Source organism: Saccostrea cucullata, unplaced genomic scaffold (assembly GCF_032062105.1).
Source record: "Saccostrea cucullata isolate Sc308-1 unplaced genomic scaffold, CSIRO_AGI_Scuc_v1 ctg869, whole genome shotgun sequence".
Taxonomy (NCBI): Eukaryota; Metazoa; Mollusca; class Bivalvia; order Ostreida; family Ostreidae; genus Saccostrea; species Saccostrea cuccullata.
The window spans coordinates 191993-207120 of NW_026928190.1; the positions used below are offsets into that span (position 1 = coordinate 191993).

The window sequence follows — 15128 nt, forward strand, 5'->3', positions numbered from 1 at the left end:
TCAAATCGCATTAGCGCGCGTCTGCTAACTTTCACTTTCTCGATGAGATTGCCTAACAATTTGTGCATTATCACGTGACAGAGATTCTAATTACTGAACCAAAAACGACCGTAACTACATATCTCGGAAGTTCCGTATTAAAAAGCATTATAAACGTTACGTGATAGGCATTCACATTGAAGATAAAGTTTTGGACGAAGAGGTATAAAAATTGTAATATATTCAAAACATGTACATTCTTCATCTATTCTTTATTTCTGAACTGTGTTTGAACCTTTTACGAATATTTGTTGCAATTAACTTTTGCCAAAAAAAAAAGATACTTTTCCCAATTTTGTTTTATGAATATTTTTAACCATATCTAGTATTATATTTTTGGTTTTTTTAAGAGATACTAGTAGAAGACAAAAGAACTTTTCAAAAAAGTTCTGACGTTGTTTATCTCTCCCTCTCAATGAAAATTTGAGCCAAATATTTTAGAACCTAGGGTGGTCTGTTGTACAATAAATAATACTATTATAGACTAGAATGTATCTGCATTCTCCATTATATAGAAAGAGAAGATCACTTCTTCATGACATTTAATTTTCTTTAAATCGTAGTTTATTTGATGTACATGTATTAATTAAAAGAAACGTTTTACAGTACTTACTAAACTAGTCTAGACTTTGAATTGTCGCAAAAAGAAATGCATTCATATGATATTAAAGAATTCATTTTAATAAGGTTAGTTTATGTACTTACTGGACCAAAACAGGTGATATACGTATCTACTACATTTGAGTTAAACAATTTAAAAAGAGTGCACAGATTGTTAAGTAAGAGGGTATGGCTTGAAGAGATAAAGAGGGTTGGAGATGATACTAGTATGGCCATTCTTAGATTCTATTAACCTTAGGATCTTGATAAACAATGGAGAATTCCATTCATTTCTAGGTGGATCTTACTGGGTCGTTTGTTGACTATCCAACCTTTTCATACTTAAACCCTTTTACAATTGAGAATGTAGATTTATTTACTGTTTACTGTAGTATATTATATAAATGTCAAAAAGAATACCGTTAAAACAAATTGATATATGTCCAATTTAATGAAAATTTTTAAAGAAAACCAGAGATCATGTAGGTCAGTACTAATTGATTTATGGCCCATGGGTGATGGGTTTGACTGTTTCATTCTGAACAATACTGCAAATTATCTTAAACGACATGAATAGGGGAAATCTTGGTATGCTCCATAAGTTATTGTCGTATTTCCATAAATCTGGGTTCTCGTTGTGGATGATGACCCGAGAAGATAACGAGAAGTGACAGCGCCCTCTATGGATTGCTGTCAGATAACGTGACACTGGGAAACGTGCGTGCTTCTCCAGATCCAGAAGGAAGCTCCACAGACGTGTACACCGTATTTTTCCTAACAAAATTACAATACCAAAGACTCCCCCAAGTAAGATCTGCCACAGACAGAGTTTTGGAGAGTGCAATTGATTGAAACAGCCTCTCAGGGCAGACGAACCTTTTGCTCTTGTATGGGATATGTCCTTACTATCTCCTGTGACATTTTCCAGAAGCATGAATTCAAAAACTAAAAACATGCCAGTTTAAACTATAATACCATCTATAAAAATGAGTTGTAGGTTTTCTATTTTGAATCTTGATAATCTTTAAGAAGTTAAAGTTTTTGATTCATAAGAGTACAATCATGCTTGGGGAAACGATAATACGCTGTCATACAAATGTTTCTTTCCGTATATCCGAAAATATATTTTGATATTGTACAACTCGTGTGTGTGTGTGTGTGTGAATGAAAAAAATGTGAATATTTAAAAGAATTTTTTACATTTCAGAAATATGATTTTAGGAGAGAGTAAATATAATGGGCGTAAAGTACATGGGTGCTCGATGTTTGTGACTTGTATTTTATCATTTATCTTTTAAAGTTGTATGCTTGCATTTTTAGAAGTACGGTATTTTGGTTTAGACTTGATCGGATTGTAGTCGATGTTTGATGAAATACTTTCTCCCCCCTCCCCCCTTTAAACTTCCGATTCCGATCTGCAACTTGTGGCAGTTAAGGTAGGATTCTTCTCATATTTCTAATATTTAAAAATTAATGAAATTTTCACAGAATCAAGAACACAATATCAGTAAGTGATAGTATCAGTGAAATTAAATTCGACCGTTTTATATCAGAGACAAGGTCAGGTCAAGGTCATTATCTTTTTCTTTGATATTAAGAATAAAAAATAACTGTTGCCAATCATGTTATACCTACTTCTATTTCAAAAGTTTAATGATTGTTCTTTTTGCATAAAAACCAATTAATAAATCGGGTCTAAAGCATGATATTACCAAAATTACACAAATAGTATAACTTAACTGGATATTGGCTAATCCGAATTTTCTCTGTTTTTCTTAATTTTTTAGGATATATTAGTTATTTTCATATGCTTCCTATATTTAACTTTTTCTTACTTTCACATTTAATAAAGTAGTCTTATAAATGTACAAAATGATACAAAACCAAAAAGTTTTGATCGTTTACTTAGAGGGAAAAAATACTTTTTATGAATTTTGGCTCAAATCTGCACTTTGATAGGAAGCGTTCAAAAGCTAATAAAGTTCTGGTTTGTTTGAAAAATCATATTTATTTGATATATTTTGAAAGTTTAGTCCCTCATTATTAATCTAACTTACATTTGAAAATTTCTCTATGTCTTCGATTGTGTAAAAATTATAACTAAATTCCTTGTTTTATTATAATTTTATATCACCATTCCGCCAAAAATATAGTCCCTGCTAGTTTTCAAACGCAGTTTACCATTTCTATTTAAAGTTGTATAATTCTGATGAGGAAAGAAAAATATGGTCTTTTAAATTCCTTACACATCAATATATAAGACATATAAGCAAATGTACTTTTAATGTTTCATCTAGTCACAAACCAGAGAAGAATCCTACCTTAACTGCAAGTAGGCATTCAAAGCTTGGATACTAGTATTTTGGGAGGAATATTTGTCATAGGTATATATGCATGTTTTTACAGAATCAGGATATAAATATAAATCGTGCATTTTTTTGATAAGCAACATTATTTATGAGACATCTCTGTCAAAAACCATACTGACGAAAAAACGCGCCGTGGATCGCATTTGAACTAGAAGTTAAACGTACGTACGCTGACTGTAAAATTGAAGACGTTACAGAAAGCAAAAATAAATAAGCAAATAAATAAATAAAAACCTTCAATCTCTTTTGAATATATTTATTGTAGTGGATAAATATACTTATATATATTTACTTTTTATTTTCGATCAATAAACCATGAAATTTTCTAAGTGTTAAGTGTGTGTGTGTGTGTGTGTGTGTGTGTTTTTTTATAGAAATATTTACATGTCTAATTGTTTTCTCTGTGAAAAGAAATATTTAAAATTCACTTACTTGTATAATTTTTTTTTCGAAAAGAGATCAACCCTGAGAATATAATTTTACGAAAGTGGAAACCTTCTGTGGAAAATCATTTTTCAAGAAAATAGGGCTGGGCAATAATATCGATATTTCAATATATTGCAATACAATGACAAAAAATATCGTATCGCAATACGATTTTGTAATATCGATATATTGGCAATATGCTAAAATTAAGGAATTTTGTCATTAAATATAAAAACAGACTTATGAAAGTTTGTTATTCATTCAAACAGTAAGACAGAAGTTGTTTTGTGGGAACATTTTAAGAGCATATCTCAAATGAAATCAACAAGATTTTTTTTTACGTGTTGGTTACTTATCATTGTTATGTACATTCTGCATGTATATTAAAGTAAATATAGTAAGAAAATGCCATTTTTATTACATTGAAAATATTGCAATACATATCGCAATACGATTAAAAATATCGCAATATATCGCAATACGAAATCTCTGGCCAATACCCAGCCCTACAAGAAAAACCATTTTTACCCCATTGAAATAGGACCAAGCGAATTTCACAGAAAGCAGCCTGAATATTTTAAAAATCTGATCTTCTAGAAAAATTGATTTATGAGGCAGTTTTAAGTTTAAGAGCAAAGAAGTCCCGAATTCCCATGGTTGTGGGGACATTTGACAAACTCTCTGACTGGGCGGTAGTGAAGTTCTATTAATCCTCGGGAGGATCAATATACCCCTATCACGTATACACAAGCAACTGAAAAAATTAATCAAGATTTTCTGAGAAACAATACTCAATACTAATGTATTATTAATGGTGCCTTAAGAACGATGATTAATTTCCACACCAGGACCTTAGGGTTGCATTTTGGGGTATCCATGGTATTAGTTTTGACAAGTATTTGGGATCGGAGAAGGAAAGATGAGAGGTCAGTATTTAAGTGCTGTCTTAATTGGGAGAGTTAAGTTTCATTCATCCATTGTCTCTCCATTCACTGGTGTTCCGTGAACGTTCTAGTTATGGACAATGTATATTGGAGTCGTCGTTTATCTGTTATTAGAAGAATGGACGCCAGATATGTTACGGACGCTGGGTAATGCAGCGGAATACTTGAAATAAGTTCATCTCTATTGCTTTTATTTAATTTCCGTCTCAAGACATACAGATAAACCAATTGCAGTCAATCAAGATAAAAATAACTTAAAGCTGCGCACGACTCGTAAATTGGCATACGCCATATTAGTTTTCCTATCTCTTCTATCAGCACTGGGGTATATAAACCCTTTGATTTCGTTAAACCTGATAGCCTAGTCGCTGCTACGTGTAGTGCATGTACGTATCTTACATTGTCCTTCTTGGTTACGTTTTTTAATTTCATTTGAGTGAATTTGTGTAACATCGACCTCTGCAATTTATATATGTTATTTTTGGTAATTTTTTTGGTGGAGGCAAACGGAAGCAATTTTTATTGCTCCCAGGCATATCACAACGATAGAAAAGGAGTGTCCTTCTGGTAAATCCACGAAGTGAAATAGACCTCTGAACAAAGCTGAGGCTTAAATATAGCGAAAACTGAAGGACAGTCTTCAGGGACTAAAATGGCAAAGATAAAAGTATTTTTCCTTTAACGAATCGTGTTTTTCTTTAATACGTAAAACATATCAGAAATAGTATCCATGCTTTCGTTTTTCGTAAAATTGTGTTATATACAAATGCTTTTATTCTTGGATAATAAGCTTTCTTAGCAAAATCCTGAAGTAAACACATAAGGCGTTTGATTTATTTTAGGAAAAATTAATTCTCTTAATCATTAATGTAATGGAAATCCCTTTGAGTCTGCCTTTTACAGACAGCTTTGGATGATGTTCTTCATTTAAAGAAACGGAGCCGAAGGACCTTTAACCAAACAAATAAAATAAAGACTTAATTGTATATTTAATTGACAATGCCAAGGCCTAAAACACCAAATCATTAGCATTAAAGGGAAACTAATAATTTTAAGATGCAGGATCTTTTATTTTATTTATTTTGGCTTTCATTATACGCATTGCAGATGTACACGTGTTTTGTATAACCATTGGGTGAAGGGATGAAATGCACAATGCTGTAAATTTTGAATTTGGTATCACTGTGTGAAGCTACAGGTATTTAAAATTTGAATTGATTGATTGATTGTATATTGTTTAACGTCCCTCTCGAGAATTTTTCACTCATATGGGGACGTCACCGTATGCCGGTGAAGGGCTTCAAATTTTGACCTTTACTCGGCACTCAGGGCCATTGAGCAGTGAGGGATCTTTATCGTGCCAACGCCTGCCGCTGACACGGGGCCTCGGTTTTTAAGGTCTCGTCCGAAGGACCCGCAACTTTCACTTCAAAGTGCCGAGCGCAAGGAACAGTTGCTACCCATTTTAACGACTAGGTCGGTCGCGGCCGAGATGCGAACTCACGACCTCCCGATCACGGAGCGAGCGCTCAAAATTTGAATTGTGATAAATGTATAATTTTGTTTTTAAGTCCAACTAATAAGATTTAAAAAATTACAAATTGATAAAAAAAAAGAGCTAGAAATCTAATTCTGTCAACAATCTATTGCCCCAAACTCAAGTCCGTTTGTTTCATGTTTTTGCATTTTTTGGTACTATGTCTAGCACGACGTAAACAGTTCATTAAACTGTTAAGTACTTCATGTTTTTCAGGCTTAGAATACAAAATTTCAATGCGATATACATACGTATTTTTATGGTCAACAGTTCACCCCAGTTTCACCGATTGGATCAACACAACATAAATTTAAATGTATCGTGAAATTTGGACAACAAAATATCTATGTGTGAGAGAATTTTTCTGATTAATAAATAAATGGATTTTGATTTTTTTCCTCCGAGAAGTCATTTTTAAACCATATATACCTTTTAGCACGGAATGCACAGATCATTTGCACCCATTTGCTTGCTTCTTGTAAATGATTTATAGGTGTTCGTTTTAGTTTTTAACAGTATATCCTTGAGATTTTCAGTAGTCAGAAAAATATGACGTATTCCTTATTTTTATGAGATAATGCTCCTCAGGGGTAGACTATTAGCACTATAAGGTGAAGACTATACATCGCTTGTAAATATTTGTGTTTTTATTGCTTGCTAATTTTAATACTCTACCAATAATGAATTTTGTCTCAAACAAAAGCCGTTTTGTCAGATGTTACTGTTTTCACAAGCACTTTCAGAAGGAGAGCATAGAACAAATAATTCCCCTTTCCTGTTGAAATATGCAAAGTACATGTAGATATACGTAGATATATATACGAACGAATCAATTTTATGTTGAAATTCCAAACATTTTATAGATGAAGAATTTATTTCCAGATAGTCCAGGTGTCTCAATTCATCTTGATTAGTTTCGAGCAATATTTAAAAGGTTTCCTGGACTCCAATTTCAGCATCTTCTGAACAATTTGACAGGCAAAACTTGAAATAACATTGTGTATATCACAAATGAGGAGAATTGTCTTATAAACTGGGAGTGTCCGTTTTCTTATATCGATATCATCACAAAATAAGGTCACTCTACCCCGTAATTCCATTAGAATTTTTATTTCTATAACAGCAATAGAGAAGATCAAAGCACTAGATACATACGAATGATTTATAAGTGGGACATAGAGGAAGTGGTGACACAGAACTCGTTTTTATGCATTTTTACAATTAGTTTATGCTTTGAATATCAATAAATTGGAAGGCAGAATAAGGTGGATGACCGAGAAAGACCGGAGCAAATATTTCATTCATGAAATTCCGGGCATATACGTGGTGTGAAATGACAACTGATATTCGTTCTGAGTATTCTGCAAATACAGCTTTACCAATTCACAACCTGTTTAGCTATTTAACATTTTTCAGGGAGGGGGCTTACCCGGAAATACCCGAAAGGTTCAGGTTACCAGTGCCTTTTTGCTTTGTTCCAGGAATTGGTCAGATTTCCTTTCTCCTGTTTTGGCTTTTTACGCGTTACAATGTTGTCCTTCACTTCTGCTTGCTGTCAAAATGTTTGAGAAAAAATATTTTCCTTGTCATAGTATATGGATAGGTTTCAGTAAAAATTCCTCAGATCTCATTAAGAAAATGTTATACATGTGTGTGAATTCTATGGGTCCATTAAAGTCACACTTGACACTAATGCTGTGAATTAAAACGATTTCCTAGAACATACAATTTAAGGAACAAGAAATTTTAAGACACATTGTACAACATCATAATATCTGAATTAAAATATCGTTTTAAAGAAAGTTGTTAAAAGTATGATTAAAGAAAGTTTAAAACCGTCTTATTAATTATTTACAGGTCTGTAGTGTCGTTTGGTGAAATATCATTTTTTTTCAGAAGTGTAGCCAGAGAAAAAGAAAAAAAGATGGGTTCATTTTTTGAAAATATGCTCTGCTGTTTTTCCCTTGTATTTTTCTTCCTTTATTAATACCAGAAATCAGCAATTTACACGACAATTATAACTATTGCTCAACCTAGATTTACCAATTGAACTGTTACGTCAAATGACAATGGCACACTGGACTGATCCAAATACATTTACTGTATGTTTTGTCTCTGACTTAATAAAAAAATGTTTCCTTGGCGCATGTTTGATAACCGTATTGTTTTAAGAATATTAACTGAAGAGTATTAATCGAACAGAGACACAATATTTGGATAAAGTTTGCAGTCTCGAATTCATCTGCCTTAAAGGGCGGTGTCTCTAGACAATACATCTACGCTTTGTAGAAGTAGCATTTCTGTAGCACAGCGCAATGCTTTACCTGTCTGTGGCTATAGGTAAGAATTTGATGCTCATAAAAAAATACGCTGCTGAATAATGCAGTGAACAGTATTAAACCGTGTAAGGGAAAACTAAATATCAACCCAAGCTCTCTGAAATTCAAATTTCAATCTGTATTTCTAACACCAACACAACTGATGATTAACATCAATAACATAAACAATGCATATTTGTGATCAAATACAACTTAATGTTGATTAATTACATTTGCAGATGAATATGAAAATCAATATGATATCTGAGTATATCTCTTAAATGAAATATCACACGACTTCAGCTAGGAAGTGAGTTTCATTTTCTCCAGTTTTTGTATATCGTTTATTTGCGTCACTTCCGAGTCTCTGTACAAGTGAGAGCGTAACGTTTCTAGCTCGTTGTCCGAACTGGAACCGGAGTTTCTGGAGCGAGAAAACATCGGGTGTCCGAATATCTTTTTGAAAATCTTGAGTAACACTTTGCGGAACCGTCTACCTACAGCTGTGTAGATCAAAAAGTTCACCGATGAGTTTGTCACAAAAAGAGTATTTCCAAACGCTATCCACTCAAGAAACACGATGGGGTCGAATAAGAAGTCAAATTGTGAGAAAAGTCCGGGAGTCTGACAACAAATAAAAACTATCACAATTAAAACAAGGACAAGGCTAAGATTTGCCTCATTGTCATCTTGAATATTTGTTCCTTTTCTTCTTGCACGCATGCGCATTAGTTCCATAATTATTAAACAGTTTAGCACAGCTAAAAGAGTCAGCGGAACAATGTAGATTAGGACAGCATACATCCACACCATATACACTTTTGTATAAAAAGTTGTTTTACCGAATTCAGTGTCCCGGAGCAGATAGCACTGTCGAGTGTCATTAGGGGAACATGATGGTTTAGACCTGCTTGCGAAACACCTTGGAATGTTGTAAAGTACAGATATTCCACATATAGCAATCAGAATAATCCATGTTCTTCGCTTTGTGCATATTTTAGCTGCTTTGAATGGATGACAAATAGAAATGTACCGCTCCACGCTCACCGACACCGTTATCCACACATTGCACTGCTGTATGACCATCACTATGTACGTCACTGGGGTATAAAGGTTAGGGTATATCACATCCTTAAAGTACCACAACTCGGGGTGGAAGAAAGACAATGTAAATGGTGCTACAGTTAGTGCCACAACCACAATGATTCCCGTGTCCGTCAACACAAGCGCCCGCAAGAACAAGATCGTTGTTGAATGCATTTCCCGTCGCCACAGTACGATCATGGTTAGAATGTTTCCAAAGACTCCAAACACTGCCAAAATTGGAAGGACAATGCCATTGACGACATACTGTATGTAGAATGCTCTCTGGAGCGCCGTGTTATTTCCGGCGCTGTCCTGTAGAAACGTCGCATCGCCATACGACAAATTCAGGGCAAAGTTGATCTCGTGAACTACCATGGCGATAGTCTCTATTGAAGATGTTCAGATCTTAAATCCATGATGTTTGAGTTCCTGTAAAGAAATGAATAAAACCATCAATCCAAACTATCTCTATGTACTTTGCAGCTCTAAATAAATAGGTAATCAAATTTAATTTCATCACAGGTAATCATTTTTGAAAATTCCTTTGTATTAGCGGCAAGATCGTGAACTTGGTAAATCAGGGATATGTGGTATATCGTGATGTTATCCAGGAGGACACACACTGGTACCAGAATCAGAAAGACACAGAGATCCTGCATAAAATCACCCCTGTCTTACAAATATAACGATTTGTTGGCAAAATACTATTGCAGAACATGGTTACTCTACACGGAAGAATCAAATGTGTTTCATGCAAAGATGGCCATATGCTAAAGCGCACAAATTAAGACTTGAGGTGTGAACTTGAAATTGGAGGACATACAGCAGTGTCCGACCTGCTATAGAGCGTCATTATGCCAAGTTTTCCAATAGTTCTCAGAAATTATACAGAAAGTATTCCTGGGAGGGCTGCCTGAGAATTCTGCCTTGGGACACCAGTGAAATGGTGCACTAATTTATAAAGTCGGAGGTAGAGATCAATGAATAAATCATTTTCATCAGTATCAAGTTCGCTGTAAGATAAGAATTCATCAGATTATTTTGTTTACACAACGCCTATTACCAGCAGAATCCAATTCAGTTTTTTTTAAAATTTAAGATATGAATGTATTAAAATTATCTGGTGTAACGTTCAGATCACACCTTGTGAAATTTTCTTTAATTTTTTGTGATTTTATTTTTAAAAGATAACTAATCATAGACTAAAAGAACAAAATATAGGGAATTTTCGTGATAAAAGCTGGGTTTGTTTATTAAGATGTCGGGGCTCTCAGTCTGTGCTTGGCATCCTTTTCGCGGTTGTCCTGTGTTCGTTCTTCGAATTTCTAATGCAGCACTAATTTGTCGATTAAGCTGAACCATTTTCAGAATTTGATTCACGCCGCGTTTTAATCATTTCTTTCTTAACTTTATCGTTCTTTGACAGAAACCTCATTTCCCCTTCAAATCTACACGGAGTATGACTCTGAGCTAAGATTGGTCTCGATTCCTGATGTAATGTCGCTCAGAGAAGGATCAAAATAAACAACTCATTGAAAGGTATAGTATATATATCAGCAAACACGTGTTTTAGATTCCTATCAAAATAAACATGTTTACACAACATTTCACTAGAATGTAAACTTTCAGATAGGGATCTTAATCCCGATTCCTGATTATCGAATACTTGTTTTAAGACTTAGCTAGCTAGTCTTTCTTGAAATACGACATACATTTTAAATCCGAAGAGGTTTGAAATAAATATAAATTTTTGCTCTATTTTACTGAAATAGATATTTTGGATTAGTAGTTTAAAGCATGACATCACGTGACAAGCACAAAGCTTGTGAGTTGTGGACATAACGTTGAGCTTCCTTATCCCTCCTTATCCCAACATCTTGTGATAATGCAGTGTTACATACTCTTAAGAGGTTTTTTGATAACCAAGATCAAAAGTTTATCATGTTAAAGTGTACCTAGTAAGTAATTTACAGAGATAATGTCAGAAGTTGTGAAAAACGTGAGACATATTAACTCCGGGCTGCCTGACCTGTATCTCTGTCAGTCACGGATAAAAACCGCTTTATCGGACGGGGATAGGGATCGAAAACGTTAATTTCTGTCAGAGATACTGATCCCCTCTCTTATGTCAGCTATTCTTAACATATTAGCGGGGAGGAATTCCGACAAACATGAGAGGCCCCATCATTCAGTAACGAGACTGTTCATTAATAATGGGAAATATATATATGTATATCGATGAAACATCATCATAATGTTCGTAGTCTCCAAATTTCCTCGGATTTATTATTTCATGTCTTATATCAATGTAACTGAAAAATGTTTTTGCAATATATTTGATATAAATCCGGAGTATAAGTAGCGTAGACTCGGGATTCGTGGACAGCTGATAGAAGACAGGACTCGGATGAACCACTGAGCGAGCCAATCGCAGGCCGCCAGGGAGCGCGTATCACAGCGCACGGGCCTATAACTCCATCGTATCCAAATTAATTTTGATTTAGCATTTTTTTATTGTCCTATCAAAGCTCTGGGAATTTGCCTAATGCTAACGTAGGGATCTAAATATGGTTTTTCATTATCTAAAACATACATATTAGTGTCACGTCAGGCGAATATATGTCCAGGTCTGTCTTTCTCTTGACAATGATGGTTCTGTACTCAGTATAGTGTTTCATGACTGATCCTATCTAGGGCTGGGACGATATATCGAGATATCGATATATCGTGATATATGTGAGGACGATACGCATATCGATACATGTGAAGAAATACAGTCTATTTTTCTTTGTTTATTTAACATTGAGGTTTAATATATAAAGTAAATAAGATAAATATAAATTTAGATGTGAAATAAATAAAAATTAACACCACTTGAGTAAAATATTTTTGTTTTACAACATATAAACAACTATTTTGAATAAATAATTCTTATTTGCAAAGAAATAATTTGTTTATTTCAATGCAAAAACAGATTTTATAAGCAATTAAACATTCGTGATACCAGAAGTTCAAATATCAAGGATGAAAAAAGAAGCCCTAATCCTATCTCCCTATATACCCCGTATACAGGCACGTACTCCGTATACAGTCACGTGGTGCAGGGAAAATGGTCATTTACCGAGGGTTTACCGAGGTTAACCTTGATATGTTTTAATGCATATTTTTAATTTCACCAGAAGTACGAATCAAGGATGAAAAGAGCAACTCGTAAATCTGACATGCTGTGGTAACCAAGTAAAATGCTAAGTGTTCTGAACTGAACAAGTCTGCATTTGTTAGTGTTTTCAGAAATATATAAGATGTTTATTTATTTAATTCATTTTGGTTTTAAACCAAAGAATTATTCATGTATTTTTTCCTCAAATGTTATTGTTGTGTAAATAATTCATATTTATTTTAATTACATATATTTTTTTTTTACCACGCACTGAAGTAATTAACGTTTGTTTTAATTTCAAAGTTTACAAAGAAACGTTTAAAATTTACCAACATTTAATATTTATTATGCAAAATCCTTTGCATAAAAAAATAATTTGACAAGTAATAGCCAATTCCATATTCAAAATTAAAAAAAAAGTGGTGTCTTTAAATTGCCTTCAATTTAATTATATATCAAGCTAAATAATGAAGAACATAGTTAGAAGACAGACATTTGGAATTATACATGCAAAAATCAAAAGTCAGTGAATTTTCCCTGTTGTGTTTAACTTTTACAGTCACAAGGACAAAAGTCCAGTGCCCTTTCGGTAGTACATCTACCTAAAGTCACGATTTTGTTATCAAACCCACAATATGTACACAAGCGTTCAATATTCCAAAATTATTTTTAAGAAGATGGAGAAATTTATGGGAAAATTATGATATTTTTCAAACATATATTAAATTAAATATATATGATACACAGGAAGAAATTTATCTATTCTCTTCATTAACCCTGATGGATCGCTAATCGCATTTCCATTCGGTGTGATTTATCTCTCAAACGAAGCCAGGGAAAAGATAAACAAATTAAAACTTATCTACCTCTGTAAAGAATTTCTGACCAGATACAAAGGGGTCAACAAAAGCTTTTCAAACATTCCAGTTAATTTAACCAACAACAAAACCAAAGCACAAAAAAATGCAGTTATCTGATGATTCTTAAATCGAAAAACTGTGTTGAGCGAAAAAGCATTCGGTGTCCGATAACATGGAAACCCCGAGGATCTGTACAAACTTCATAATTTTTTAAGCGATTTAAAGATTTTTTTTTTTTGGTCACTTACCAGTATTTTCGTCGGCATTTCCACTAAAATATGCACCCTCTGTATCTTAATAACAAGTTAATTCCTCAGATCTTTGTAAACTTTTGATTATCCCTTACAAAAAAAGCTGGGAAAATGCAATATCATTATTTTGATGAATCCACCAAACTTTCTCCTCAAAAGATACACCCTAAGTATGAAACTTATTATCAGAAGTAAAATCCCTTAACCTCCACTTCAGTAATATCAATTATTCTTATACACCGTACAACATGCTGTTATTTATAAAACAGAATGGGTCGTTTGAGGAGTTTACGGAGGTGCGGCCTGCTTTGGACTATTGTCCATTGATTATTATACCCAACAGACCTGCGCGGACAGGCCGTTTTACACTCTTCTGCAGCTGTCCGGTGTCTTAATTCTGCCTCGTTAAACTTCATTAACGAACAGAATAAAATTAACTGTTACGGAACAACAAGTTTCATTCACACGCATTTAAGTTTAAATTGCATTTAAATCATCTCGTTTTACGAATATAAACAATTGAAATTTTCATTTACAGTTTTTACTCAATGAAAGAAAAATTATTACGAGAAAATTTTAATGCAACGAACAGTAAAAAGTTTTGTGCTGACTTCACACTCGCACGCACTTACCTGTAGTAATTAAATCCTACAAAGTCACGGAAGAAAGTCGTCTTTGTGAGTATACATAGATCAAGTCAATTAAAAATTACAATGTATTTACACACATTCACTGTAAACAATTGTCATTTTCCGGCCAGGAGCGTATTAAGCCTGAGTGATGGGAAGTGGAGAGGTTACCATGTTTTATATACCGCTATCGATTCTGTACACTCCAAGATAGAGCACCGCCAAAATTAGAGTCCCATTAAAAACCTACTCACACTGACCAAACTTCGAGAAATTAAATTTCACGCGATTGAAATTTATTTACGCAATGGACACCCTTCACTCTCAAATTAAATATTGATTAGGGGGTTGGTTTAACGTTTGAATCAACACAATGTACACTGATTATCAAGAGAAATACATCATCTCTCTAGATCTGTGACGTTTTTGTCCCGAAGGTAAAGCCATCCCAGTTATAATATCAAACTAAATAAAAGACAAACTCAGACTCTTGAATACTTTTAAGGATTCGAATACGCTTATCCAAAATGTTGCTATAGCACATTTTTCATTTCTATTTTAAGAAAAAATTCGAAAGCTAAGTAAGAACTTACTCGCCTGTTTTAATCAAAGTGATAATTCTGCGATAAGACTGTAGCATATTTTATCGACTCAAATTGCTTTTTAAAAATACGTTTCATTGACACGTTGTTTTAAATCAAGAACTGTTAGAAGAATAACATACATATAAATTGCCGGGAGTTAATAAAAACAGACACGGTTAATGCCTCTTGTACTACATCGCAGATAGTCCAAAAATCAAAATGACCGACACTGGTTCTTTCAAAAGATTTTCGAAAAATGCAATTCACTTAGGAATTTGTCTTTAATTTTTTTTTAAAAGAAAATTTACTTTGTATCTGTATTTGT

At 33.6% G+C, this 15128-nt stretch overlaps 1 protein-coding gene across 6 annotated transcripts in view; it reads right to left on the reverse strand.

The window, feature by feature from the left end:
• Positions 1–8350: 8350 nt before the first annotated feature.
• Positions 8351–15128, reverse strand: part of LOC134276715 (FMRFamide receptor-like) — a 29193-nt gene continuing 22415 nt past the window's right edge. For 4 of the 6 annotated variants that reach the window (XM_062758981.1, XM_062758983.1, XM_062758985.1 and 1 more), the window contains exon 2: positions 8351–9748. In XM_062758981.1, the coding sequence (XP_062614965.1) occupies positions 8537–9694 (1158 nt within the window). In that variant the 5' untranslated portion in view covers positions 9695–9748 and the 3' untranslated portion in view covers positions 8351–8536. Of the gene's footprint in view, positions 9749–13587; positions 13800–14222; positions 14646–15128 lie in introns of those variants that run through there. The other 2 variants (XM_062758982.1, XM_062758984.1) reach the window with 2 other exon arrangements.